General features: G+C 44.0%; 1 protein-coding gene across 1 annotated transcript in view; it reads left to right on the top strand.

Moving 5' to 3' along the window:
- The window catches only part of LOC108899030 (zinc finger MIZ domain-containing protein 1), a 109,611-nt gene that overhangs the window by 44,424 nt on the left and 39,260 nt on the right, over positions 1-25,927 (top strand). Inside the window, exon 3 of the mRNA XM_018699251.2 lies at positions 24,354-24,473. Within this exon, the coding sequence (XP_018554767.2) occupies positions 24,405-24,473 (69 nt within the window). The 5' untranslated portion in view covers positions 24,354-24,404. The remainder of the gene's footprint in view (positions 1-24,353; positions 24,474-25,927) is intronic.

Raw genomic sequence — 25,927 nt, 5'->3', positions numbered from 1 at the left:
ATAGTTACGGGAGTGTCTTTTCATAATGATACCAGGAAGGACTCGAAAGAACAAATCTGAGTTTGCATATCATCTTTTGTTTGCATGAGAGCAAAGCAGCATTGTAGTTGCTCCCTCCATGCGTCCCGCGTGAAGCATCCTCATGTTCGCAGCGCGTTAAATGGGCCCTCGCCATGTTTGCATTTTGTTTAGAGGCAGCAACTAACAAGCAGGCACAGACAAAATTCTATCAAAAAATGACATCAGCCGCAACAGCTGCAGGCTGTGGCACTGGGAGGAGAGGAGGGAGAGAAAGAGAAAAAGAGAAAAGAAAGAGAGAGGGAGAGAGGGAGGGAGGGAGTTAGAGAGAGAGAGAGAGAGAGAGAGAGAGAGAGAGAGGGAGGAGAACAATTGACCAGAAGCGACACTGGAAAGAGAGGTGACCTGATTGCTCAGCTGGCCAAGAGCACGGGAAGGAAGCAGCAGGAAAGGCTGGTCCCCTCAGTCTGGCCTGGCTCGCTGCTGCTTCTGGTGGGTCCCTCTGTGGCCTTCCTCTCCTCCCTCTCCCCCCCCTCCCTCCCTCTCCGTCCGCCCGCCCGCCCTCCTTCCCGCACTGCTGCCTGTCACGGCTCACTACATCGGAACAAAATGATCAGCCCTCACCTCCTCATGAACACGGGTCATCATGGTAGCCATGCAAGGCCTGGGCCCTTTCTATTAGATAGGGATCACTGATATGTGGGAGGAGGAGGAGTTGCCGCAGAAGGCTGGAGATGTCAATATTGTTTTGGGTTTTACTGCACATATATGTAAGGGTGTTTAATTTTTATTATTTTATTTATTAGCAATGGCCTTGAGGTTGCCAATTTTGTGGCACTATTAATTTCATCTCGCTGCTCTCGAGGAATTATTGGATGCATGTGTGCTTATGATTCCTCTTTCCACAAGGAAGCACGTCAAGTACCTCTTTCACCGTTCCTGTTGCTCATAATGTAATTAATTCTAATCGCAATCATCGTAATAGCTTTTCAGATCAAATACCCAGGAGCGGTCCTAACAAAATAATCCATTCCTCTGAAAAACAAACACCCAAACTCTCCCTCTCCCTCCCTCCCTCTGTGTTTGGCTTTGGCTTGGAGAGAAGAGCAGTCGGTTGGATATTTTGGGGAGGGGGCATCAGAAAACAGAAGGACCTGCACATTTGCATACCTTTTTAGCATGTGGCTGAGGGAGCCTTTATTAAATTCAGCCCCCCACCCACCCCTCCCATGGGGTGGGCCCAAGTATGGAGGGGGTAGGGGCACTACAGCTGACAGGGAGGGAAAAGAGGGGTGGTCTCATCTTGGAGACAGGAGGCACCATCTGAGCCAGCAGACAAACAATGTTTCCAGACCCGAGAACAAGGTGGCAGCAACGGAAAAGTGGTTTTCAGCAGACCAGTGCTTTCCCAGTCTGGTCTTGGAGAAGGGGGAGCTGTGGGGGCTACATCCAGAAACAAACATTAGTCTGTAAGCCCTAATTAGTAGTCCATTAAGCAACTAGGTAATAAATAATCATTTAAGTCATCGTTTGTTGGTGTCAGCTTCTTAAATGAGAGAATTTGCTAAAATTAAATATTTTAGTGTTTGACCATTTGACTCACAAATTTGTTACACTTTATAGACCAAACGTTTGGTTACAGCCAAATAAATCAGTATATTAGCATGTGCTGAAATGTCTCAGATGTTTGTAGTAAATATTGTATTGGAAGATTCAAAAATGTTGCACGTTTGCTGATGTGAAAAATGTATATTTATTTCAATTGAGAAATTAGCGTCATGTTTCATTTCAGCGTGTACTGAAATCGACAAAAACTGCAGGCACCCCCACTGTAAGAAAACATCTGTTAGCAAGTGATTTGATAAGAGCGCAGAGATGCTTTGTGTTTGTGTATACCTGTCTGTGTGCGTGTTTGTGTGTAATGTATCCGAGGTGAAGTGGGGCAAGCCCAATGCGCTGTAAGTACCTGTTCGAGCACGCTGAGGCAGCTTGTGGTTGCACTGTACCTGTGAGGAAGCTGAGATAATGAACCAAAACGGTGAAGTGAGGCTTTCCCCCTGCCAGAGAGGGATGACATGTTAGCACACTACGCTAGTTAGCATCTTAGCTCCCTTAATGAGCCATTTTACAAACAACTCAACAACAGCATGGCAGCAAAATTACAGGTTATCCATAAGCAATTATCACCAATAGCCCTCTGCCTCTCGCCTTTTGATGGCAGTTATGTTCTTAGTGATTTAGAAAATTGCATGTTTTTCTGGTCTCTCTTGAGATGCTTGCCTACCTCTTACAGGTGGGTAAAACTAAGACACTAGAATTGTAGAATAATCTCTGGAATGATTAAGAGTACTTACATGCTCTATAATGCATTATACTGTTAGAAAAGCAATTTAATGATGCACGTAGTTTGCTTTCTGTGCCAAGATCCAAGTCTAATTTTCAGAATTTGCTGTCCATGAAACAAAGACAAGGTGTACTTTGTAAAGTAGTTGAGCAGTCAGGTAGACCAACTTATTCATTTCCATGTCCTTTCCTGTTGATTTGGAAACAAACCAACAGGAAAACATGCTTTAGCCAAGCTGTCACAACTGTTCAGCTTTTAACATTTTAAGACCTCTTGGTCTGATCCACAGTTTCTGATAGACTTTGATAACAACAATATCATTAATGCTGTTTGATTTATATTCCAAGAAAAGTTTGAACTTGAGGGGGGCCACATGGCCATCAGTGGAAACAGCATGCACAACACTTGTGCTAACCAAAAAATACCCTCGCTCTTTGCTGTTTTTGTAAGCCCCACCTTAGCATTTGGCACACCCAAGGCAAGGGGGATGGGAGAACAAGTATGAAGTGAAGAAATATCACAGATGTTAGTCTGCATGAACTCCTTCCCCTTTACAGCCTTCCTGCTCAATCTGGCCTCTTTAGCCTCCGTTTTTTTTCTCCTTGCTTTCCCTCCACAAAAGACAAATGACTTCTTCTAACCTAATTTCAGTTGCAGCATGCGAGGCTCTGCCTCGACGCCTGCCAGTCAACAGAGTTTGAGTAGACACTGTGCAGATTCAGATCCAGTCTGAAGCCCGGTTGGCTAGTTTTCCACCCACAGTGTCCTGACTTTGAGAGGATTTTCCGTGGAAAATTCTGTAAACAACTTACATTTTCTCACATTAACTTGTTTTTTGTGTCTGTGTGTGTGCTTGCTTATTCATGCATGAGAAAGCTTTTTGCACCACATGCTGCAGGGCCAGTTGTCTGTTTGAAGAGTGCAGTGGAAACAGCAGGGTTAGGGTTTCAAGCTATGCTACAACCACAGCGTGTGTGTGTCTGGGTTGTGACTGCGTCGGGGGTCACAGTTGTGTGACATGCCAAACCCAGTCTGGTGGTGGTGGTGACGGCGGTGGTGCTGTCACTCATCCGACCACTCGGGGGGTCAACTTGTGCTATTGTCCGTGGCAAAACCTCGCTCGTGTTTAATTCGGATAAAACGAGGAAAGCCATCTTAACCTCATCACCGTCCAGGACCGGGCTTGCTGAGATGTTGTGAAACGATAAAGGGCAGGAAGTGGCAGAGTGTCTTTGATTATTTGGCCTTTCTCTATTTCCCTGGGGACATGTTGCTGCTTCAAGCCTGACAGTCTTTGCAGTAACCAGGAGGGACCTTTGATTGGTTCCTGATGTGTGGACAGCAGTCGTATCTCAGGGGTCCACAGCAATTTACCCAGAGGATATTAAATGACCTAATGGCCATATTATTTGCACAGAACTAACCTGAAGAAATCTCAATGTGTTTGTAAGGTGCTTAGATGCCTAGCCACTGTTCAGTCTGTATTCACTTGTCTGAGATGCAATTCACCACGCTGCATTCAAGCAGGCAGCTGGTCTTACCAGGAATCTTAATGAAAACACAGCAACGTGGTTTCCTGGGCTAACCTATGAGCATAGACGAGCACAGAGTCTGTGTGACTCTGGCTTCAGGATGTAATAGGGGCCTGAGAAGCGTCGTAGTAAAAACTGAGCTGCATTGATGCTGGCCTCTCTCAGCTCTCTCGCTCTCTTCCCCCAACAGGAACTGGCTAATTTCCTGAACTTGATATACCATTTGGTCGACACAGAGGGAAACATCTGAGAGAGGGGATCTCAGAGAAATTCTCCACTTTGAAACGCTTAATGAGTGTTCAAATCTTTGGGTCAACGCTTTTTAACTTTTCACAGGTGGTGCAGGAGTTTTTCTCTCTTGATTTTTGAGGCACCTTAAAAGGAAAAAGTGAGCAGCCAGGAAATGAACATTTTTTGCAGGGGTAAAGAGGAGGGACAGTTGCTTTTTTTTTTCAGTTTTCTTAGATTCTCCATGTGCTCAGTCGTTGCCTCATTAGCAGAGTCATTCACAGATTTCCCCTGTCTGCTCTCACAGTGTCAGAAGGCATTGGATCACCTGCATAGCACCTCAGAGTATAGTTTTCAGTGACTACTTCAAAGAATCTGATGCGTATCGTGACTCAGTTTTGGTTCACAGAGAGTGACTGTGTCTGTTTCTCCAGCCTTGGTAGTGCTCTGAGTCAAAGGTCACAACCTCAGCTGGAGGTCATCTCTCTGGTCGGCTGCTGGTTGACAATATAACCCTCTCTCCTGACAGCCTGACCTCCTTGCTTCTCTCTTTCTCTCTCTCGCTTCCCCTTTCTGGTGATCTTACAAAGTGGCTAACACGTGTAACTTCCTCTATTGATTAAGATAAACCCTTGACCACAGTGTGATCTCCCGCTACCGATCCCTCCAGCATCCCCACAGCTTTTCTTCAGCCTCATCTGCGGCGCTGTTTCTTTAAACTGATCTTGTTGCCTTTGTTTTTCTTTCAAACTGCGGTGGTGGTGCAATAAAAAAACTGAATAATTTCCAGACAAAGCACTTGTCTGCCTCTGTACAGCTCAAGCATTAAACTTGTGCAGAGTATTACTTGAGCCTATTGATCGGAGTCCTCTGCCGTAGAGAGGGCAGTGTGCAAAATCAATGCTTTATTTTCTCCTAGGCTAGCTCTCTTTATGCTTGTTTTTTTTTTGCCAGAGAAAATGAGAGGAAAACAAGGGAGAAACCATTTACTTCCACTGTATTCCATCTTCTCCATTGACTTTAGTGACTCATTTTGGCAAATTCAGCTTTGTTTCCTGTCATCTCTTGTAAACTGCTTATCTCCATCGCACTCACAAGCATGAATCCGCCTTCTTTATAGTGGTGGGTAGGTGATGTCATGCTGGATTTTTATTTATTTATTTATTTGCAGTGGTGGTACTGTGGGGTTTTATGTGTGTCACTTTGCCATCATGCTGAACGTACAGTGGAGTCCGTGTGTGTCCAAGCTTGTTTAAGGTTCTGTCTGGCTGCTGAGGAGGAGGAGGAGGAAGAGGAGGAGGAGGTTTTGGGGCTGCAACTAACAATTATTTCCATTATTGATTAATCTGCAGATAATTTCTCAGTGAACTGATGAATCGTGTGATCTATAAAATGTCAGGATATAGTGAAAAACACAACTTTAACAATCAGATTTTCAGGTCCTGCCTGTAGCAAAATCCATATATTACTAATGCAAGTTACTTTGAACTGAAATTACTAATATTAGCATGTGTAATTGTAACCTAAAGTCTATCTTACATTTCTTTCTAAGCATCTGAGATTAAGTTAACTCACTTAAAGACTCCAAATTTGTTTACTTGTACCCAAAATATTCAGTGTATTTGTCCATTTCATGAAAAAAAGGACATGTCATTTTGTATATTGACAGTCTACTGGCTGCTTACATGTCCTTAACTATGGAAAAATTTGAATCTGCAGACAGACTGTACAACATATTAACCTCCATTGTGTACATCTGTGGTTCAGCCCTGGTTGGACGTGAAGTCCGAGAGAGGACAGAGAAACACAAAAAGGGGTCAGCGAACAGGAACATGGCTGGTGACAGGCTGCCTGCATGTGGGGTGGTTTCACTAACGAGAAGCCATTGTGCCCTCGGTGAAGGTTAACTCTCTGATTCAGGGAGGCAGGAAGTGTTAGCTGCCTCCCCTGCACTTTTCCCATCCGCGGCCTCTGCCAAGCCTCAGCAGAACAATCCAGCCCCTGTGACTGAGAGGGAGGGAGGGAGGGAAACAGAGGGAGAGTCAAAGACAGAAAGAGAGGTCCAATTCTGCAGGGTAACATCAGGCTCCTACGTTATGCAAGTGTTCCCTTTTTGTTTGCCTCACCCGGGGTTTTGATACAGATATGCACGAAGCACGATGGTAATGCAGAACATTCGGTCTGTCCCCTCTTCACCAAAACAGCCTCCATTTAAGGTAACTCAGACATATTTTCCTCTACAATTGGAGCTGAAAAGTGGCCAGCAGTAGCCAGGTTCCAGCAAGTTTAAGCTCTGCACACACACACACACACTCCACGAAATGGATATCTCAAAATGCACTCAGAGACAAACACCACACAGAAAATAGATATCTCAAAATATACACATACAGCCAAAAACACTCTGTGAAAATAGATATCTCAGAATACACACACACACACTCATAAGTCACAACACCTCATAACGAATCAACATTCGCATCTTTGTTAAATTATCCAGGAAATTGTTTGCGGTGCTTTGATAACACAGGTGTTTATATGGTAATAGCTTCTGGAGGCTGGATAAGAATGAAACAATAAAGTCATTAGGGTGTTACAAGAAGAAATGAAACCAGGCTCCTTCACACTGCAACTCATCACACACACACACACACACCCACACACACTGTCTCAACCAGAAGAGGCTGAACTCTTGTACACAAATTCATTAAAAAAAAAAAGCTTTTGTCAGCTGCCTTAATGACCCTTGATGTGTGTGAACCTGTGCCAAGCTGTCCAGGGAAGGGCTATTTATCTCCACTAGTGTTGTGGTTACACAGAAGATAAAAGAAAATAGAATAGAATAGAGTACACACAAGGCAGAGTAGATCATTCATAGGAAGGTGGCCTGTTTGCTTCTTCTAAGCACTTAAAATAACTCCACTTAAGGGCTTTTATCTTAAGTGTGGTGGTCCAGTCAGTTTACATGAGTAATCGCTTGTATGAAGTGATCCTCACTGTTTGGCTTTCTTATTGACATCAGGCTTATTTCCCATCTGTCAACATTTCATATCCTCAGTCGTCTGTTGTAATTTGCTCAATCCTCACAGGCAGCGACCTTTGCCAAGTTCTCACTCTCCTCTGAAGTTGTGCGAGATGTCATCCATACACCTGTGGGCGTCTTATAAGTTCATTTACATGATCATGCAAAATGGTCCAAACTATATAACTCGATCTTCCCTTCACCCCTGGGCCAGAAGATGTTGTTTTCTCCTGTTTTTTTACAGGTGCACAAATGAATATTTTTATCTTAATAAGAAAAAAAAATACATGTACTGTGAGAGAGGTATCACTCATAATGACAAACTCGCACAGAATTATCACCATAATTCTGCAGGACTGCACTGTTTTGGTACCATCTCATTATTCTCATCCAAGCAGTCAGTGAAAAAGATACCCACATAACACCAAACAGAAACCAGACAACAGTTAGTGACCAGCTGGTGTACAAAGCAGAACATTTAGCTGCTGATAAGCCAGATATTTTTCTCGGTAATTGGAGGAGACCAAAACTGAGCTAAAAGAGGGAGAATATTGAAAACAGGAAAACCAGGGAGTTCCCAGATGCACCTTCTGGATCGGATAAGAAGAAATAACATGTAAGTTCAACTACTTACAAGTTACAAGAAGTCGTATTCCTGCTCTTTTGATGGACACTAGCTGTGTCCCCGCACAAGGCGAACATACCTAGATGCGCAATGATTCTCTCTTCAAACCAGTAGCAAACAAGCTCACCTTCCAAAATGTTGGAATGACATTGACAGTGTGATTTTTGTCTTTCTTTCACTTGGTTTGACAACTTCTATGATGTGTCATGTTGCTATAGTTGTTGACATAGCTGGTCCCAGAAATCCTTGTGTGGCCCTTCCCTCCAAAGAGCTTTGCATGTCATGTGGGTTGAAAAAGACCACAAACCAATATTGGTTTGGTGTTCAACGTGTAATCTGCTGCATCTCTTTGTTAAGTCACAGCAGGTCAAATTTCTGACACAGTGGCTATCAAGACATAAATGTTGTGTATGCTGATACCCAGCTTACTGTAATATCTTGCACTACTCTATGAGTCACACTACTGTAACATTTGATTGTCCAACACTGTCCTGGACAAGTGGAATCATCTTTTCCGGATTGGAAAAAAATCATAGATGCATTTTGTCTGTTCGTGTGGGTGAGGAGCAGTAAAGGGCGACAGACAGGCAGGGTGTGAACAAAGATGTCTATCCACAAAGGTGCCCTCTCTCATCTGATCCCGACACATCTCTCCTACAAAGGAAGGGCTGTGCACAGCGTGCAGATGCTGCTAGCCTGCCTCTGTTGGTAAATAATGAATAGGTCACACCTGGTGGTCTCTTAGAGGCTCGCTGCAGCCTCCGTCCCTCTCTAGTGGTGGTTTGGAGATGGTGTGTGTGTGTGTGTGTGTGTGTGTGTGTACCTCTGAGTGTGTGAGGTCTAACATTAATCAAAATTCTCCTACAGTCTTCATTTTTGTTGTGTTTTCTTTAACCTTTAGCTACATAGTGTCCTCCTGTGTCACACTCTCTAAAGTGCTTTAACAGTGTTTGTGCTTTTAGTGTGTAGATCTGTGTGTATGTGTGCGAAGCTGTGACATTGAGAGCCAATAAGAGGCATTAGCCAAGCCTCTGTATTGGATATGACCATGTAAAGATGCGTTCAGTGCCACTACAAGGTGACAAACGTCTGACTTACATCTCCACAGGTAGCTGAAATATAAACTGTACTTAAATGTGTCCAACAATCCAGTGTCTATCATGAGGACTGAAGGGATTTCTTTTATGCCTTCAGACCACAAATGGCTAAAAGCTAATTCAATATCATTATTTGTGATCACTTCAAAAGATAATAGGACTCGCATAAAAAGATTTCTCAAATACCCAGTTGAGATGTAATGCATCATCAGTCATGCCAGCAATCTCCCTCTATCATGAAGGCTTGTCTCATTAAAAATACATGTAGTGTATTGAGCTGAAGTGCACCAATCATACAAGCTTTCCATAAAAAAACTCCTTGTGCTGCTTTACAATCAGCAGGTAATGGGCAGCTACAGGCTGAAGTGGATTTTCTGCATTTCTTTATGCATTTCAGGAGTGACTGGGGTTGCAGCCAAGGATTATTTTCATCATAGATTGATCTATTTGGATTAACTGATCCATATTTAGATTAAATAGTGACAAATACACTTTACAAGCTTAAAGAGCCTAAGGAAATGTCTTCAGATTACTTGTTCTGACCAGCTGTTCAGCACCCACAGTTTTTCACATTACAGTGATATAAAACAGAAAAAAGTAGAAAAAGCTTGCATTTGAGAAGCTATTAATAACTAGTTATCTATCAGTGACTTACTGATTGACTGATCACTTCAGGGCTATAAAGGACGCAACAACTTTTATTTTGTCTGATTTACTGTCAGTCTCTTCGATGTTGTCACTTCTGCCACTTATGCTACTGAAATCCCAAAGCGCTCCAGCCCTGTAAATGTAGATTTAAAAGAAAATTTATTTTTTTTTTAGAGGTAGTTTATTTATTCAAGAAGAAACTCTTCCAGAAGTGGTAGATATGACTGGTTCAGCCTTGCTTATCAGCAGCGCGGGCCGTGTGTGGCAGAGATAGCGTGCGGTGAGTGCGTCACAGAGAGCGTGTGATTGGAGCCGGATTCAGGAGTCAAACAGTGTTTTATCTCTTGTATATCAATCACGGTGCACTGTGGCCCCCGTGCACACGAGCGCCAGAGCTCACCGCATTGTTTGTTGTGGCAACAAACCTTCTCTGAAGTGGTATTGTGGTGCCCTTGTTTTTATATATATTTTTTTTCTTCTTTTTTTTTGTTATAAAGGTTACTGTTGTGTTGTCAGGGAAGCAGGAGAACAGAGTCCCCAGATGGTAGGTTCACAAAGCTCAACAACAGCAAGAATAGAAATCATAGGAATTCTATTGACAGCAGCTCCTCCAGTCAATAGTCTTTACAGGGTTTTGTGTTAACACAGACACCACACGAGGCAACAAGCTGCACTCTGTTAAATGCACTCCACTCTGCAAGATAAACTCTTGTCATCAAGGAATTAGAGTAACTATCTGCTTTGTGTGTTTTCCTTGTGAGCGAACAACACAACAAATCAAAAGAGTGTTTACTGGGCTGCAAAAGAGAAGAAGTGGAAGTGGAGAACAACACCATGTTTCCTGTCTAGTGATTTGTAAAACTCTTGAATTAATTTTGGCCTGGAAAGCTGGCGCTGCTTGCAGGGAGTTTTCTCTATAAACAGTGGAAAGGAGACTCCTGCCCCTCGAGTTCTTTCCATTCTTTCCGCTGTGTGTGTGTGTGTGTTTACACATACTCACACATATGCACAGATTTACAAACATGCACCTTATTCCTTATTAGAATGTTTTAGCTTGGTTCACTGTTTGCACCCTAATGACTACAAAAGAATAATTCATGTTTATCACAACTTGGGACTCATTTTCAGTATATTCATTATTCATTCATTATATTCATTATTATTCATTCATTATAACATTATCATCACATACAGCATAACAGCTGAGATCTGGGAAAACAGCAACATGGTTACAGTAAAGTTTGACAGGGTAAAAACAAGTTGTGGTCAGATGATGAAACAGGTTGCAAAAAAGGTGACGTAAATCACTGTATTTGGATGCAAAAGTGAACACACCAGGAATGTGAGCAATAGTCCCTTACTGCACAGCTATGCTATGTGCAGCAGCTAATGTAGATTTTAGCACCGTGTTATCATTACTGACAGGAATGATAACATGCAAATAAGACTCAGCTTGTGTGAAACTGTAAGCAGCCAAAGCAGCTAAAAGTCAAGTAAAATCAACAGGGTGTTAAAGGGCTTCTACTTTTCATTTGCCTGCCTTCCTTGTACGTTTTGTTTTGCTTTGTGTGATCTAGATGCTAAATTCTGCGCCTGAGGCAGTTCTCCAATTTTTGATGTTTCTCCCTACAACACTCTAGTCCGTTGAGGCCTGGGAGAAAAAAAACTTTTCCAAGTTTAGTTGTTGAACATAATATTGAATCGTGAAACATTGGTATTGACTCGCGTCCCACCAGACCAATTTAATCTGTGATTCAGCTCGTACAGTGCATCCAGCAGAAGGAATCATGTTATTAAGCCCCCTTAATGAAACAGTCAGGATGGACTCTCCATATCTTCTTGCACTAAAAAAAGCTCATCTAAATGGAAAACACATTGTCTTCATTATTTGCAAGTGTTGAATGAAGGCAGTTGCCATGGTTACAGCCATCGGAGGCTGAAGCCTGGTTTGAGGCCAGAGGGGCTACAGGAACAAAGTGGCTCCTAATGGTGAGATTGTACAAATGGCTCTCTGAGAGGGTTATATATCGCTGGCATTTCCATGTTGGCCAACACAGTCACAGCGCAACAAATGATCAGTTTCACATCATACCCTTGTGTCAGCGCCGGCTCTGGTTAATGAAACAAGATAAATCTCACCGAGTTATTTGCTATTCCACAGCTCAGTCTACTAAACGTTGGTAGAAATACATTTCTAAATGGCTATTCTGTGTTGTTTTCCAATGCATCAGCTTTTAAGGAGCCATGCGGAAACTTCCAGTGTACACCAATCAAAATGCAGATTGTCTACACAGCATGGTGTCCACCCAGGAGGATTACAGCTGAATACTAAGCAGGAGAAAGCTCTCTGTTCTGGCTGCTGTTTATGCTTTTGAGACAGAAAAAGGGTGGCAAAATGAGAGCGAGTGAGACACGGCAGCGCTTAATTCATTTTCCTGTCTGAATGTAGGTTAAATTACCTTTAAATCCCACACAGAATTGCACATTGCAGGTAAATGAGTCACTTGGCAGGTGATAAGCAGCAGCTAAGACATGCTGGGAATCAGGGACAAGGTGCCTTTTTGCAGAGAGAAAGAGACACATTGCTAATAATAGAGGAAGTGGTCGTGTGGGACCTCTCTGCTCCCCGATTCATGTCAGATAATAATTGGTTTACCTGATACGACGCCCTGTGTTTGGGCGGTGATGGGGCAGCAGTAAAACAAATTACCAGGGGGTTGACCTATGGTAGCGTGGTGTTAACCCCCAGCCAGGGAGGCTGCCTGACAGGAACACCAACACACCTCAGTATCATGCTGGCCAATCTGGATGTTAGTGGGTTGAATAGGATCTGATATAGGCACCTATAGAGTCATAGGTATCATAAGTTAATACTTAAGGTTTGATAACAATGATAATAATTTAGTAACAAGTAGTAGTATTTTCTGAGGTTTGCTGGTGCTTTATAGTCTCACTTTTGTAAATGCATCCAAGTCTTGCATATTTGCAGCGGCTTGCTGTGTCTTGTTTGTGCAAGGTTTATTTTACCCTCGCGAACAGGTTGTTCACTCGTTTGAAAAGAGCTCTGTTTGTGCTGTAGCTGGCCTTAAAGTCCGTTTCATGTCTTTGTTTATCTGAGAAGAGAAGAGTTTTCAACTCTCAAGACTTGTTTGTCCTTCCTGGGCTCAGACACTCGTTTGCTGATGTGATGAAAGAGATCTAGGGCTTTCGAGGGCTCGGCATGACGTCTACAATATCCATTTTTCTGTAGATCAAGACTAGATATACACCCAATTTGAATATAAATCCCAGGGAATTGTCTGCAACCTGGAAGGCACCTAGCACCGTCTCAAACAGGCGCCGCTCAATATTATAACACAATTTGTATGTTAAAAAGGTGGCCCCTGTTATTTGGACGTGTTTCTAAGTGTGAAAGCGTTGGTGTGTGTTTGCGTGCGTATCGACTGGCAGAGGATGTGTCGCTGACAGGGCAGCCTCTCTGGCCATTGTGTCGGGGAGGGGGAGCCTGCTTGCTTTCAATCCATTATTGACTAATCTCATTAGCCGAGGATCCTAACGCTGAATGAGCCACAGAAACTGACTTCTCTCCCTCCCTCTCATTGGGATGCACCAATCATGTGCGCGCACACACACAAACACATTCACATGCAAACGTACTTACGCACGCACATATTGAAGCCCTCTGCCACAGAGAAGAGGGAGTCACTTGTAATTATAGACAGCAGTTTTGAAAGAAGAAGTTTTTTTTATTGCCCTTAATTAATCATTTTAATTAAGTGACTGCCTATCTGTGCTTTCTACTGGATTAGCTAATTATATGTTCAGCACTTTCTACTAGTGTTCTAATGTATGTGCATGTGTGTAACCCCCAACCTTTGTCCCATGGCTGCCTGTACTGTATCACCGTGACTGTCTGTTTTGTCTGCTGCTCATGGATCACGCTCACCTGCCCATCTGCAAAAACAACTGCTTTGCATATCAGCTCACTCCCGACAGTGTAAACTTTGCAGTCATGGAAAAGGAGATGCAAAGTGTCAATGATTTGATTTGCACAGAACCTCAATAATAGTCGGGGGACACGCAGCAGCTCTGGCGTCATGTAGTATTTTTGTGTGTGTGTGTGTGTGTGTGTGTGTGTGTGAGCGTTTATGTGTGAGATAGAGTTTGTTGTCGTCCAGGTAACTGAGGCCGCGCACCTCTGCAGTATCACTGAGCAGAGAGCGAGCAGACCACTGCAGAGAGAGATTCATGACCCAGCCAGCCTGTAATTGCTGATGGTTCAGCAGTTTTCGGGGGCTGAAACAGGAGGATACAGAATTTTTCCGCCTTTTCCCGCTTCTTGCAGCACACATTTCCTCCTCCTTTCTGATTCAGTGCGTCTCTCTTTCTCTCCCTCAGTGTCTAACTGCCTCTCACACCTTCTCTCTCTCTGTCTGTCTGTGTACGTATGTTTGTCTTCAGCTGTTTGTGTGTGTGTGTGTGTGTGTGGGTGTACACTTCTAGAAATGCTACTGCAGGCACCATTGTTTATGTTTACCTGTCAAGCTACCTCAACTTCCCTGATGGATGATGTGGAGCTGTGTTGTTTGCCAAAAGCTAGAGATGGGTTGTAGCTTAATTACACCCATGTGAACATACAAGATTCGAATATTATACTCAGCGTGATATAATAGATAGAAAGTCCTCTCTTCAACGGCAACGTGAACAGGTGCTGAAATGATTAATCAGCTGATTTACTGACTGAATAAACAATTGGTTAATTCAACTGAAAACAAAGGAAAGTATGAAAATAATGCTAATAAAAAATAATAAAAACCTGTAATGTGAAACTAATTATTTGATATGACGACATGTCTAAAGAAACCTCTTTAGCTTGCTCCTGCTGTATTTCCTAGAGTTTGGACACTGAAGTGAGCTTAAAGCACCCTTTGACAACACATGGCAAAAATAAGCAGCCTTTCGCATTATGAGATATTTGTGCAAGCTGTTTTTTTTTTTATTCAACATGTATGAAGGAGATTATTATATATGTACTGTATGTGATGTTTATGTGTGCATGTATGAAAGGAAAGGGCTGTTCTTGCGTCATTTGACAGCATAAGTTGAATTACATAACGCCTGCAAACAGCCTCCCCTGTCCTAGCATTCAATATTCATTTGATGCTATTTTTAGCACCCTGTAAGATTATATAAAATGAAACATACTGTTCCACAAACTACAAACCGCACCACTGAGGCTATGTCCATGCTCTTTGGCTTGCTTTTATTTATTTATTTATTTTTTAATTTTATTTTTAAGCTCTAATGATTTCACAAAGAGGGCCACATGTTAGAATCAGTGAACTAATATACATGCAATGAAATGATACACAATGCCTCCGCTAAGAAGGAAAATATTGAATAAATGTTTTGGACGTTTGATTGAGGACCCTGATAAGTCTACTCCTTGGGAGAATCTCATCTTCCTCCCCAGACATATTGGCATTCTACACAGCCACACATGAGATGAGAGGCTTCCCAATTCATTTACACAAAGGCAATCAAAACATGGCAGCCCACAATCTCTGGCAAATTAGAGTGCAAGTGGCGCGGTGTCGACCAATGAGGGAAGGTGGAGGTCTGTCTGTTGCATGGGATTCATCACATGCCTGTGTGAGTACCCCCCCCAGCCCCATAAGGAAGATTTGTGACACAGATTTACGGTGGCCTGTGCCGCCTAACCTCTAAATCAGCCCCCCTCCTACACAGTGGACCCCCACCCCTCCTTTACATACAGACACACTTGGACACAGACACACACTGCCTGGTCACGGAGGGGTTTGTAGGATGGCGGTGGTGCACGGGGGGAGGGGAAAAGGCAGAACCGCCGCAGTCAAAAGCTTCCTCTCTGCGGATCAAGCGTCCGCCTGTCTAGTAATGTGTTGTCATTGACCAATTAGGAAATCCAGATCAAACAGGCGAAGGGAATGGCCCCTCGCTGCCCCTCTCTAAGCACTCTGCTCTTTTTAATTGAGCACATTTGTGGAATGAGAGGCTTCTCCCTGGAGGGACCGATGGCTGCAGATACTAGCAAGCTGTTAGCACAGGATCGGTCTGCCCAGTAAGGTTATCAAAGAATCTGCTGATATGAAAAAATATATCTTTATGAGACATGCCAGTTAAATGATTCTAATGCATGTCTGTGGAGTGTAGGTTGATTTTCAGATGATGTAGGTCCTTTAAAGTCTGGACACAAAACATAAGAAACAACTGTTAGGTCCAAAAACTGTAGAGCTTAATAAAACAAAAGTCAACTAATCTTATAATCAGTCATTCAAATATAACCTTAAATATAGCTTTGCTGAACATTGGCCACGAGAGACAACTACATGATAAATGTCAATGCTAAAACACTGCGTAGCAGTAGTCATCAAGTCAGCCAACTGACTCTGTAATGTCCATTATACAGTTAAATCGAGCAAAGCATTAGCTAATATTAGCCACCATAAGCCACTGGTCATACCAGACGAAGTACACCTGTAGCAGCAAAATAGCTGAGTGAAGGCAAAACTGTATTTTATTACCTGTAAATTCACCTTTTCATTTGTAAGAGAGAGACTGTTGCTATTTCAGAAATTACATAGTTTTGCTTTAATATTTTCAATTGAAGCAAGAAAGCACTTCACAAAGAGAAATATTCTGCAATATTCAACTGCAGTGCATAGAGCATATTCTGTAGAACTGTAACTTTATAATAGAATATTTAAAATATGAAGAGTAATCAGCTAACAACAATATAAATGAGGTCACAGGGACAACAAAAAACTGACTAAATAACAGCAGTCAGTGTACCATTAAGAAAACAAATGTGATATTAAAACAGACAAATAAGAACAGATTCAATCATAAAGAATGACAGATGACAGACAGAATGACAAAAAAGCTAAACATCAACCTGTTCCACCTTTCTCAAATATGAGGATTTTCTTCTTTTCAACTGTTTTGGACGTTAAGAGACTGTATTTGGCTCTTTTCACTTTTTTTTTTTTTTAACATTACACTGATAAAAAAAATGGATAGATGAAAACACAAACAGATAGATTAATAAATAATGACATCATGAGTTGCAACCAAGTGACAGAAACTCTGCTTATGAATTTTTAAATTGGAGATGTTGAAGTGGGGTCATCATGAGGTCTTGCAGTTTGATGATATGTCTTCACAGCCTTCTTCATTGAAACAGAGAAAGCTCATGTTGCTGCTGTTCATCAGAGTCCGGGCAGGTTGAGCTCATGAACTATTTAAAGTCTCTCGCTCTCACTCTCTCCTCCCCTTCACTCAAAATCACAAAAGGCCAAAGGTCACTGACACAATGGAGAGAGGGAGGACCTCCATCCCCCCTGCCCACACCAGTAACCCTGTCAAACACACACAACTACCTCTAACTTATCACCACTGCCCACGCACCATACACACTTGCAAGGTAGCAAACACACAAACATGTACACCCTCATGTTCTGCTCTCAGCCTTCTTTGAATTCCTTCCCATGTATCTTGCAGCTCGCCTGTCACTCCTCCCCCCAGCGCTATCAGTCTCTCTCTCCCAGACCTCATAATGGCTCCTCCTGGGTAGCGGCTGCGTCTGCGGCTCCCGCTATTTCAAAGTTTTAGCTGGTCGGATTAAGCGTGGTATGTGGAAAATGAACAGCCACTCACAGGAGGGACACATGAGCTGAATGCATAATAAACCAGGAGGCTGGAAAGAAAAAAAAAAGAAAGCACAGAAAAGGGAAGAGAGGAGGGGAAAAAAAGAGAAAGGCACTCACTCACAAGTTGTCTGAAACACTGTCGGCACCTACACAGCAACAATATCGCTCACCGAAATGGAAATAAAATGCCTCTTTGACTTTTCCTCTGTGCTCACAATCAAAGGCAATTTTTAAGACAAAGTGTTTCAGGGGGCTGAGGGTAGCTGTGACGGCTCTCTTTGTGAGATATTGAGTGCGAATTCACTCCATATCGCAACAATAGCTTCAGGTTTACACTTTGGCTCGCTGGTTTCATCATCATCATCACATGCCTCCAAAATTCCTGGAGGATTGCGAAGGAGGAGGAAGGGGGGCGAGGGGGGCTTGGCAGCGAGCGGTGAGGCTGATAGAGCACCACAGGCAGGCACAGAAAGCGTGAGGCTAGCCGGCTAGCTGTTAGCTCCACGCTGCTCTGCAGTTGGTGGGAGTCTCTTTTGGAGGCGACATGCAGTCATGTGGCTCATCTGTGCTGCCTCCAGCACCCTGGGGGAATTGACCCCCACCCCCCACTCCCCTGGCATGCACACATACACACACACACACACACACACACACCCTCCTCCCCTGCTATTAGTGTAAATTTAAAAGAGTAGCTGTTTGGAGGAGGCGGTAGAGGGCAAGCAGGAGAAGGCGAAACCACTATGATGCTCCTCATGATTGCATGTGGCTAGGACCATCTCCTCTCCCTTCGCTTGCCCCAGGAGGGTGGGTGGGGGCTTGGGTGAATAGAGACTGGCCCCTATCTGCCTTTGTCCTTTTTCTTTCCTTTTTTTTGTATCACAGTCGGCAATCGGCCTCTGAGACTTGGTGAAATGTTACACTTGGTTAGAGAGGAGATATTGCTTAGGCCCCTCTATGATCCCCAACCCTCTGTTTTCTCCTTCCTCTGCTGTTGTTGGGGGGGGTTGTAGCAGCAGCAGCAGCAGCAGCAGCGGCGGTGGTAGTGGTAGTGGGGGGGGCTTGGGCAACCACCCCACCTTCCAGCCCCTCCACCACCATGCTCCCTTTGCTTTTCTAATCACGCTGCAGATGTGCCTGATGGCTGAACAATCTCTGTGTACTGAACGTGGGGCTCCCGTAGGAATCCAGGAGGCTTGCTTATGTGAGCTGTCATGAAAAAAAAAAGTGAGAGGGCAGAAAGGGAAAGGAGGGAGAGAGGGAAAGGAGGGAGGGAGTGAATGTGGGTCTGCGTGAGAGAGAGAGAGCGAGTGGAGTGAGTTAGAGGGAGAATGGGAGATGGAGAAAGACAGAGGGGAAGAGGGAGAGATCAGTGAACAGCGACCAACGCAGCAGGGCTCCTTGGATTGAGTGTGTGTGTGTCTGTGTGCGTCTGTGTGTGTGTGTGTGAGTGAGTGAGTGTCACAACTGCAAGCCCGCCCTCGCTCACGGTTGCCGCTGGAGCTGCAGACCAAACCACATTAAATAAAAGAAATCCATTCCCAAGCCTGTTAAGGAGCCATGTGGGGAGGTGTGTGTGTGTGTGTGCGTACTTGAGTGGCTGTGTGTCCATATGTGTGTGCAGCAGAGAAATGGGGGAAGGGAGGAGGAGGGGGAGGGGGAGGGGGAGGAGGTGATGGAGAAGGGCTGAGGGGAGGGGAGGTAGAGCAGGGAGGTGGGACAGGCAGGAGGCAGCTCATATTATCCTCCGTGCCAGCTCTAGGATGGAGCCTGCCGGGGATTATGGCACATTCTGTAAAGCAACAATGGAAGTGGTGCCGATTCGTACACATTTCCATCCTCTCGGCTTTTTCCTCTGTCGAACAAACACGGCTTTGTCCTCGCTGCCTGTCTGGCCACTTACCAGGCAGAGAACCAGGCAGACACCTGGAGCCCCAGAGCTGCCCTCTCCGAACTAAACACCCCTCCCTCGGTGCAAGAAAACGCCGTCTCCACAATGCTGCGATAATTAAAGGGGAGCTTTCACGCCGGCCTCGGCCGACAGTCGGAAGAAAACAAGACATATCTTGGAATCAAAGCTCATTAAAATCATGAGGGTAAAGAGATGCTTCCCCCCCTCTCCCTCCTCTTCCCTGCCTCCCTCCTCCTCCTCCTCCCTCATCTTTATCGCCCCTAAGCAAGTGCTGCGAACAGCCGAGCCCTAGTCAATGATGGCGTAGATTAGTCTTTTATTGCCTAATTCACCTACAATAGGCGACACGCAGGGACACGATCACCTTGAGCGGCGCGTCTTGATGTGTCCTCACAAGGTGCGAGAGTGATGCTGATTCCTCCGCTCAGGCCACCTTGTTCCGTTTTAAGAGTGTCAGCAGTACTTTAAGCTTTCGATTAGTGAGGTGTGCGCGATTGTGTGTGTGTGCGTGCATGTGTTGGTTGAGAGGGATGTTTCACACAGCTCTGTGGAGGTGTAACACCCTGCCTGTAGTGTTGTTGTAAAGCACATTAGGAGTGACTGAGGGTGTTGTTATGGTATCATGATGCTGGTCCAGCACTCAAGGGAAGGTGAGAAGATCTGTGTGTCAATGTGTGTGTGTCTGTATGTGTGTGGTCGGGATGGTGGCCAGCGTGGCTTGCTGTCAGTTCCTGCCACCACCCTCCTCTGTATGTCCACGGGTACTTCGACTGAGTCCTTCTTGAGGCAGGAAATGTCTTAAATCAAATGCTACATATGTGTCTTGATTTATTTAAAATCCCTGTCCACTTGGATGTTTGACCTTCACCAAGTTTGACACTTGAAGGTTGTTCCAACATTTAGCTTGTGAAGGGGGGAAATTTCTCTGTGCTCACCTGAAATCAGATTTTAACACTCATCAAGGTTTCTGTGATTCCAAGTGTGATGCGGATTCTTAAAATTTCCAGTGCACATCAGTGGGAATGGACTTCTCAGTTAAGTAGAAAACACTATAAAACTGTTGACTGAGAATATTTTTATACTTTAAAACATTTGACCTTGGGGGGGGATTTCTGTTTGGCATCTTCTTCATAATAATACTGTATTCACTAATTTAACCGCTGAGATCCAGGGGTGCAGTGATACCACTAAAAAGAAATCCAACATGGCAAGACAAAAGAGAGGTCAGATGCCATACAGGTTTTCCATACAAATCCAGTTTAGCCAAACTTATTTGGAAGAGAAAATAAAGGTGAATGGTAAATTGAACTCACCCTATTTGTGAATGTGGATCATTTCCTTGTGAAATCATGGATTGTTACTCACATTTTGGGTGAGTCCACTTCTGATTTGACCTCTAAGTAAGGTATTCTGGATAAGCTGTAGACTTGTTTACTGATTGTCTTACCCTGTCGGACCGTGCTGTTGCGTCGTCATAACGTTCCCAGATCTCAGCAGTTACTCTGGTGAGCACAATGTCGTCATAACCTAGAGAAAAACTACTAAAATAAAACTACTACTAACTACTAAAATAAGAGCCAAGTTGTAATAAACTGAAAATATCTTTAAACAACACTGTGCCCAGCCCCAGAGTATCCTGACTGCTTTGGTTCACAAGCCATTTATATGAATAAATTAAATCTGTTTACCACTTCCCTGCGCCTTGACAGCTCAGCTGAGAGACTGTGTAAAGCGGCGAGGGTTCATGATCCATTTGTTCTGCTGTGATGGTGGGATAAAGCTAATCATTGTCTACTCTTCTCCCCCTCAGACTGTTTTTATCCTGCAGAGCAGAGGCGCACAACTCGTCTACGTTACATTAACATGCTAGAAGCTCTCTTTGAAGATGCAGGGCTGAGTTTTGGGTGTCTGAAATAATGTTTATATTCCAAACTGTGCAATTGTGACAGTTAAAAAAGAAAAGCAATCCCTCTTACTTACTAGAGATAATGTTCTGCTTTAGTGTCTTCATTCAACATTATTTAGCATCACCATCTTCCAGTTCCTGCCATGGCACCGTTTTGTCATCAAATTAAATCTGCAGCCCTTTTCAAGGTACACTTATGTAACATGATCACGTAACGAGACAAACATGGACCCTGCCTGACGGACGGTCCTGTCCTCTGCGGGGTGCCGTGTGGAAACAAAGCTTTTAAAGTGGTGGTACTTGGGGGAAGAAAAACATTGTTTTACCCTAGAGGTGGGCTGATAGCACTTTGAAAAGCCCATTTGAAGAGGTAGGCCTCATCTGTCACTGGGCAATGGAGGAGGCAGCCATGCAGAAGCCCCCTGATTATAAAGAGATAATTTCATCCAATCCTCCGGTGGTGCTCCATCGCCTTGCCGCCATACTCCACTGCCTTTCATATTTGTTCCCAGCCTGCATCTCCTCACCCGTTTCGTTTTATTACAGCTCCCACTCAATACATATATTTTAGCTCCCCCTTGAATAGGGGAGGAAAGCGGGTCTCCCTCCTCCCCTCCCACCTCCGCTCCCCCATGTGTCTTTTGTTGTGCAGGAATCCACGGCTCTCAACTTGTTGTGTAACGCCTGCCGTGCAATTTGCAGTAAATTAAGCTCGAGTAATGCACGATCTGCACCGATTTCCCCTCCTCGCACACAAAAGCGTGCTGCAGGATTTCTGGGGTAAACTAGCTGGATCAAGGCAAATAAGTTCACATAAGGTAATGGCGCAGAGAAAATAATAAATGATAACATCTGTGAGATAAAAAAGAGCAAGTAAATAGGGGCAGGCTCATAATTGCATCTGTTGTCATATCTCCACAGCATTGCAGGTTTAATCTTTAATTTGGCCCTTGTTAGTCATTAAAGATATAACAAAGGACTAGTGTTTAATTAGAACAAGTGAATATCTGAAAATTGAATTACTCCCCAACTGTGTCATCTCATAGTTTTTAGCAATTTAGTAATTATCGTGGTAGGAAAATAAATAATTATGTAGCCCGTGTGCGGAGGTCAGAAATGTTGTCACAATGTGTGTTTAACAGAAAAAAAGCAGGGGAGGCAAATGGCATCACAGCCCCTTTTTCTCTCCCCCTCATTTTAACTCACTGTTGGAGGTAAGAGAAATGACATCAGGGAAGAAAAGAGGGAGAGAGAAAGAGAACAAGCGAAGGGAAGGGCACGAGGGAAGAGAGACGGAGAGAGCAGGTCGACTCGCTCATCAATAACCACAAGGTCAGACAGGCAGTGCCGGGCTGAGTGGGCCCTGTTAGGAAGCAGCAGCTGAGGATTTGTAGAGCTTGTAAAGGCTTAAAGCAACACCGCTCCGCCTCCTTTGTGCCACTAGCCAGGCCTTTGAAGGGCCAGGGAGACACCTGCTGGTGGCTGAGAAGCACGATGGTCACGATGGCACGACGCCCCCGCCAAGGATCAGCTCAGTGTCAGCTGGCATGGAGAGGGGGACTGAGGCTGGTGTTAGCAGAGGGATGTATAAAAAGTCATTGCATGAATGTCTGGCTTTTCCTACTGTGTGACTTCACTGAGAATACTGAGAAACAACAGTTTTTACTTCTATGCTTACACTGGCGGTGTGATATGTTTTTAGATTATTTATTTAAGACATTTTTGGTTATTATTTTTCTTTTTTTATTAACCTTTTCTCTTGAAAATTCTGCCAAATCACAAAGTGATCAACTCACAAGACTACACCTACCCTCTAGTTCAAAGTGTTCCTTTAAAAACATCAACAAACAAGTGCTTTTCATCTGCAAAGAGAGTCGGAGTGGAAAAACTCCTCCAGATGTCTCTCTTTTTTTTTATGAGCTTTCTAATTTATGGAGAGGAATGCACTAGTGTGGCCTTCTCTCCTCTCAAGTACAGGCATGAGCAGCGCCAATAGGTAGCATAAAAGCTCTTTAGCTGTCTAGTGGAGTAGATTACTGGCCCTGCCGTTAAATCCAGCTAGAGACCCCTAAGTGAGTATTATCAGTGTGGTGCAGCATGCTGCCTCCTCTCTCTCACTCCCTCTCTCTCGTTTCCTCTCGCTCCTTCATCTCACCGGTACTTTGTGCGGCGAAATTTCTCAGTATGTGTGATGGTAATGGAGAAAGATGGCGTTGGGGAGTGGGAGGGGTCTGAGTGATGGGGGGGGGTGACGAGTGTTTGAGAGAGAGAGAGAGAGAGAGAGAGAGATGATGCGCCACAGGAAGAGATGCCCCTGCAGTAGCAAGAAGGAAAGATTGAGACAGGATGAGATAGAGTGGAAGAGTGGTGGCGGGGAGAAAATGGGTGATGATGGAGGGGGGTACGCTTCAAACCACCACCCATATATGTGCTTATTAATTCACTTACCCCTCCACTTGAAGCTGCAGGTCACTATGAGTTATAGCCGACACCTCGAGTCTGATGTTTATTTGACGTTGAATGCAACATTAAATCAGACCCCCGTGGGCAAAATTGATAACCTTTAATGTAGCTTGTAATACTTTTTAACTTGTGATAATGTTGTGTAGCATGTCGGACCACGGTCCCATTGTTTGCCTTCCATGAAAAATTATTCCTCTGGAAAAAAAAAGGGAGGGGAGGGGGGGTGTTTCCATAATCTGCTGCCCCAAAATCAATAGTGCTCTGTAAGGGGTTTTGTTAGAGGAACTCTTATGTAGCTGGAAAGCAGTGGGAGGAGGGGGTGGGGGGTGGGGGGATGAAATGTAGAGCATGTCTGGGCCCAGGGTACAGATAATTGTTAACCAAAGATTATGTAATGGCTAAGTAATGTAAACAGAGAACCACATGCCAAGTTAATGTTCTCACAGGCCGGGATGGAAGGGTTTCATGCAGTTTTCCAAGGTAATGCTGACAGACTGTGAGGCACCGTACAATGTGTGTATGTGTGTGTGTGTGTGTCCATCTCTGTTCATTTTCGCCCCGAGGTGCTTTAAACATGGTCAGACATCTTCTCCAAGTTGTCCACTGTGTCCTCTCGGAAGGTGTGTGGCAAGCGTTCGGGGCAACCGCCAGGGCTTGTTAAGGGTGTCAGAGGAGCTGAGAGAAATGTCATCCTTTGGGCTCTCTGAGGTGCTTGTCACCTGCCAAATCAATATCTCCCTGCTCAGCTCACAGCACAACACACACACACACACAAGTACAGACACACTAAACTGCAATATCCTGTCAGTGATGGGATTGGCAGCTTCCCTGTGAAGAGGCGAGCTTTAACACGTGTCTGTGTTTCTGTTGCAGAACGCTCCAGTTTAATGGCTGGCAGGTAGAGGCCAAAGAGGGACAATCAACATGAACTCTATTCCGTCGATGGACAGACACATACAGCAGACCAATGACCGTCTGCAGTGTATCAAACAGGTGAGACAGAGCATTTTGATTAGACCTTTTGTCAATCAATTGTCTGATTTACCAGGTATTAAACATACATACACACAATTTGCTCTATGTATTACATGTGATATGGTATATACATAAAGGGGGGGGGGGCTTCCATTACATTAATCTGATGTCTGTAGTTGTTACCTTGCACACTCAGATATCTATTTAAAATGGTTAGTGTTACTGACAGTTCACATGTAGATATGTCATTTCTTCTGGATTTCTAATAAACTGTGGACTTGCAGCTTTTTACAATATTCAAAGCAAAAGAAAATGGTAAGAAAATCTTTTCAAACTACACAAAAAGTGTTGTCCCGAGTTGGTCTGAAAGCATGGAAAATCCCCAAGACTGGACACACAGTACAAAGTTTCCCCTGGGAGCAACAGCATGATGCATTGATGCAGTTTACACTACCAGAAAGACAATGCATTAGTCAGACTCACCTGGAACAGCTACAATACCATTTTAGAATACTGCTTACAGGTTAGCAAACCAATATATCTCTGAAAGAAACCTATAAGTAAGAACACTTTAACTTTGCTACTTAATTGAAGCACTTTATTTTTACAGTTGATTTTTTTGTGTAAATGTTCAGTGTAAATCCAGTGTAAAATTTTACAGTGTAAAAATGTTGGATTGCCACTTTCACTTAAGGTCAGTCAGCCATAGGATGTGTTGTAACGTAAACACAGATTATGCACAGTGCTGATGTTTGGCGTCAAGGCTCTGACCTCGTCATTTACCTACAAGGAAACTCTGCACAGCAGGGAGTGGGGAGTGATGTCAATAGCTTGCCCCTGAGGAGAACACAGACACAGAGCTTACAGGTAGATGCTGGGGTGGAGATGGGGCCTTTGAAATGATATACAACCAGCGGCAGCTGCAGTGGCACCATGGCTTTCAGTTTACTGATTACACTAGCATAGATAGAGGATATTTGTACTTCTTCCACCAGTTTATATGTGATGTTTATAACCACATGTGACTCTGAACATTACTGTTGAGACATAGTTTTGATGATTTCCTCTCTTAATTTACTTTATGTTTATTTATCGTTATTTATACAAGTTGACATTTCAGGGATAGGAAGTTTTGACCAAAGAAATTTGTTTCATTTGCTCACTGTTGAAAGAAAGAAGTAGGGAAATAACACTGAGTTTCTTTTTCCAAATTTGTGCTTGTACACACATGTACACCCACTCACAATCATGGCCAGAATGCATCTGAGTCTTCCTGTTTGACTAATCTGTTTGGTCCTATTATCAGGCCTGTGGTGTGACTCAGGTTTTTGACTGGGGTCAAAGAAAGGAAGGGGGGGGGGCTCACCTCCCTCCCCCATCATCACCCTTCTTTCCTCCTCCCTCCACCACTGCTGACTCCCAGTGAGTCCTTTTGTTCTCCTCTCACCACCATTTACTGCGGGACGAATCTC

Source organism: Lates calcarifer, linkage group LG23, assembly GCF_001640805.2.
Source record: "Lates calcarifer isolate ASB-BC8 linkage group LG23, TLL_Latcal_v3, whole genome shotgun sequence".
NCBI classification, from domain to species: Eukaryota; Metazoa; Chordata; class Actinopteri; family Centropomidae; genus Lates; species Lates calcarifer.
The sequence above is the reverse complement of the archived record's forward strand: the minus strand, read 5'-3'. Positions and strand labels throughout refer to the sequence as shown.